Source organism: Lepisosteus oculatus, chromosome 22, assembly GCF_040954835.1.
Source record: "Lepisosteus oculatus isolate fLepOcu1 chromosome 22, fLepOcu1.hap2, whole genome shotgun sequence".
Classification (NCBI taxonomy): domain Eukaryota; kingdom Metazoa; phylum Chordata; class Actinopteri; order Semionotiformes; family Lepisosteidae; genus Lepisosteus; species Lepisosteus oculatus.
Window position 1 is genome coordinate 2,524,344 of NC_090717.1, and position 3,908 is coordinate 2,528,251.

At 44.3% G+C, this 3,908-nt stretch overlaps 1 protein-coding gene across 2 annotated transcripts in view; it reads right to left on the reverse strand.

The window, feature by feature from the left end:
• Nucleotides 1-1,880, reverse strand: part of LOC102692166 (somatomedin-B and thrombospondin type-1 domain-containing protein) — a 33,225-nt gene extending 31,345 nt beyond the window's left edge. For both annotated transcript variants that reach the window (XM_006640150.3, XM_015365939.2), the window contains exon 1: nucleotides 1,195-1,880. In XM_006640150.3, coding sequence (XP_006640213.2) covers nucleotides 1,195-1,444 — 250 coding nt within the window. In that variant the 5' untranslated portion in view covers nucleotides 1,445-1,880. The remainder of the gene's footprint in view (nucleotides 1-1,194) is intronic.
• Between the last annotated feature and the right edge of the window lie 2,028 nt (nucleotides 1,881-3,908).

The window sequence follows — 3,908 nt, forward strand, 5'->3', positions numbered from 1 at the left end:
AGATGAAGGAAAATCTACCCTGAGGGCAGAAGTCAAGAGCTCCAAAAATTGCTCTGGATTGCCATGCGTCACTAATAAAGGGACAGAACAGCAATGCCAGGGACCCCCTCCCCCCCCTCTATCGCCATTCCCAACAATTTTACACCACTGGGAACTCACAGCAGGAATATGACGGTCTATGAATCCATACGTTTCAAGACTCTTTTCATTCATGACTGTGCATGATCATTACCCACTGTCTCTTACATTAACTGACAGCCCTGGCTGTCAAGCCTGGAATTCAAAGAGATCAACTCAATAATTTCCTATAAACGTCTATTGCTGAGCAACACCCTCCACAGTATATATACATACACGCACACATGACTTCCTTTTTTTGTATTTTCAGACAGGGGTTACTCTGAAGTTCTCCATAAAACTTTTCTTCTCCAAGAGTAGTCCGAGCATCTTACTCACTGCTTCGTCAGAGGTTCAGAGAGGCATTTGCTTTTCCAGGAACCGAAGGAGTAGCCTGCACCCATCCCATCAAACACAGCTCGAAAAAAACAAGTCCCACAGCCCACAAGAGCTTGAACAGAGCTGGTCAAATACAGGAGGAAAACAAAAAAAAACAAGTGGTCTCCATCAAAGCAACGCTACAGTACCTTCGGTTGTAGGAAAAAAGGGTGAATTATTCACCACATAAAAACAATCACCTGTGCATCTATTCAAAGCGCTATTAAACAGAACAAAGTAAATTTGCAAACTGAGATCAAAACCTGATTCTCTGCATTAAACAGTTTGTAAAAAATATTGTGTCGTGCCTAAACCGATCTCCAAATTTTAGAAACACTACGAAAAAAGATTAGAAGGCTGTAAAGCGACACCTACTGGAAGTCTAGATTGGCGTTGTAGCTCAGAAAACCGCGTCTCTTCTAACGTGGAGAAAACAGCACAGAAAAATTAGCAACGAGATACACACATCTCCTCCCTGACTTTCTTATAAACTCCAGGTGAATACTGTAGCAGCAGCAGTTGTCGTTTTTTTTAGTTTTAAAGCATCGCCCGTCGCGGAAACATCCCTCGGAGCCCACCTGCGCGCAATCACAGCTTCTGGACCGGGGAACTCGCCGCGGGTCCGAGCCACCTCCGGGAGTCTCCAACAGCGGCGAGCCGGAGGAGAAAGAGACTCTCCGGGAAAGAAAGTCCACTCACCCGATATCTGGCAGACGGGCTGGTAGTCGTCACAGCAGTCCCCCGTTTTCTGGCAGTACGTGTCGCAGTAGCAGACCGCCCTTCTCCTTGTATATTCGTAGCACTCGTTGTTCCTCCCTGTGCAGCACTTCGAATCCCCCCGTTTCGCGCAGCCAGCTTCGGACCTTTGCAGGAACATCCCCAGAAAAACGGCCAAAACTCCACACACGAGCATGCAGCACCGTCCCGAGAAAGGGCTGGGAATTCCCATGCTAGCGAGGGTCTGGGAAGGGGTGTGCGCGTTTTTGATAAAGGTGGAGTAGGTTCCAGAGCCTCTTGAGGAAAATAAAAAAAAACCAACGACAAACAGTGATACAAAAAGAAACTAGGGAACTGGAGACGAGCCGGATGACATCGTTTATTTATGTAAACGTTCCCCCTGAATGCCCTAACTTATCAGTTGAAAATAAAAAGTGCACGCAGTAGAGCTTGCTAGATCTAGTGCACCAAAGCTTTTTAAGAGTAAAAGTAGCCCAAACTGCGTTTTTCTACCTTAAACTAAAAAGTCGCCATTTAAACAAACCAAAGCGGTACAGTCTCATGGACCTGATGCTCCTGAGAAGTTAGTGCAATGCATTTCCAGCTGTGACACTTGAATGTATCGGCCCTGTGGCGATGCTGTCAAACCCGTGCCAAACTGTCTTCTCCTCCTTCTCCTCCTCCAGGGTCTGGCCTTCTGGAGTCTGAGCCCCGCCCCGCTCTGAGCTGATTGGTGTGTCGGCTTCAGTTCAGCCACGCCCCCGAAAGAGCGCGTCGGGGGGTCTTGGTGGCTTTGACGTCACCCGTCCCGAAACAAGTGTTGCCAACAGTTCAAGCTGCACCAGGGAAGATGACAACAATGTTTCCACAAAGCTCGTTAATTTATTTCATTCAAGCGGAGGGCGATTGAATTCGGGGATATTGCTCTCTAGGTGTACAAGAAAAACAGCAGTGCTCCAGTAAGCGCTGCAATTGTAAGTGAACATCATCTCCAAACTGCCAGCTACGGTAATCTTATAACTGATCTTTCCTATACATTATGGAGCACAGTGGAAGTAGAAGAATATTCTTCACAACTTTAAACTGAGAAGGTAATGAGGATGGAAACTTCTCTCGTTTCCTCAATGACAGAGAAAAACCGAATCCACTATCTGCATCGATCCAGCCTCTGTGAGGTAACCGCAGGACAGTCTCTGAGACCGCAAGAAGTGTGTCTTTATTGTGGCACACCTCCTAATACAATGCCCTAAAAGGAAGAGTCCGAGGGAATATCCACTGACAAGGAGAACAGGAGAAATAAATTATGCATAAGCTATAATAATTAAAAATGTGAATTTTAAACACTGCAGCTAGTAACAGATGAGCATAATTTTGGAAGCAGACTAAATGTATAACAATTACATTCAGCGTGCACTCAGATTGAAGAGGGGATAGTTTACCAAAATTGTACTGTAATCTGTAAAGATTGTTTAAATAAATCTTTGTCATCTTGACTCAGTTTTCTGTACATAGATATAAGACCCTATGATCAGCTGTAGCTGTTTTCAGTATCTTTACTGGGACCTTTGAAATACTTTAGGTTTAGGAACTTCTCTGAACATGTAAATTGTAAATAAGATTCATATTTTATACTCAGTGCCCTCCAGATTAAACCAACAAACAAGATTAAAAAAAGTTAAATCTCGAATGTGCTTGTTTCTCAAAGGTGGTGACATTGGATATTTTTATGTCAGTCAAAAATGCAGAGCTGGGTTTGAGTTATTCTGTGGAGCAGTAGGGACATAGTTCAGAGAGAGATGTGATATGAGACCAGGGCCTGGAGGACTGGACTGCCTGATTGAACTGTCCCTCACAAGAAGTGGCATTGTACAGTAGAGAGAAAGGCAAGTCTGTTAGTGTCTTCTCACTCAGCAAGGAGAGAGGGGGAGACTGAGGCAGAGGAGATGGTCTGTTCTCACAGCTTCACCTGACATTTCAACACCAGAAGACAAGAAAGCATGAGAGAGGGACAGTGACAGATCTCCACTGGGTTTTACTTGCTTGTAGTAGTTAGCCCCTTCTAACACAGTTTCACTTCATACTCACTCACACCACTGAAGACACCCTGAAACTGTGAATGTGGGCTTTTTTTGAAAGATGAAAATGTTATTCCTACACGGGTGTATGTCAAACAGAGCCATTGCTGCAGTGAACTTCAGTGTTGGTTTGTAACCTGATTAGTCGACACTTTTGTTATGCTGCAGTTGGCGGTGGTAGAAATGACGATGCATGTCAGGAAATACAAGTGGGATTTGATACTGGCAGGATAGGTGGACAGTCCTCTGAAGCAGGGACATGAATGAACTTTCATAAAGAGAGAAAAGGCTGTTCATACAGAGGTTGAAGCTCTAATGATGGAGTCAGGATACAGCAGTTTGAAGTAACTAAATAAGGTGTCTAATTAACGAGACTGGGAACTAGATCCGGAAAGGTTGGCTTAATTAAGTAGCGTCCCTATCTAGTTTGAGAGGTTGGGAACTCGTGGAAATGTTAGGATTCCAGGCCGGGAAACGAAAACTTTACAATAAGAAAATCACATTTTCCTTATAGTCAGGTTAAGACCTGTAATCTGTCTCCCTCCATATCACCTGGCATTGAAGCCGACTCTTCCTTAAAATAAACACATTTGGTCCAATAATAAAGGATGGATCCTTGGA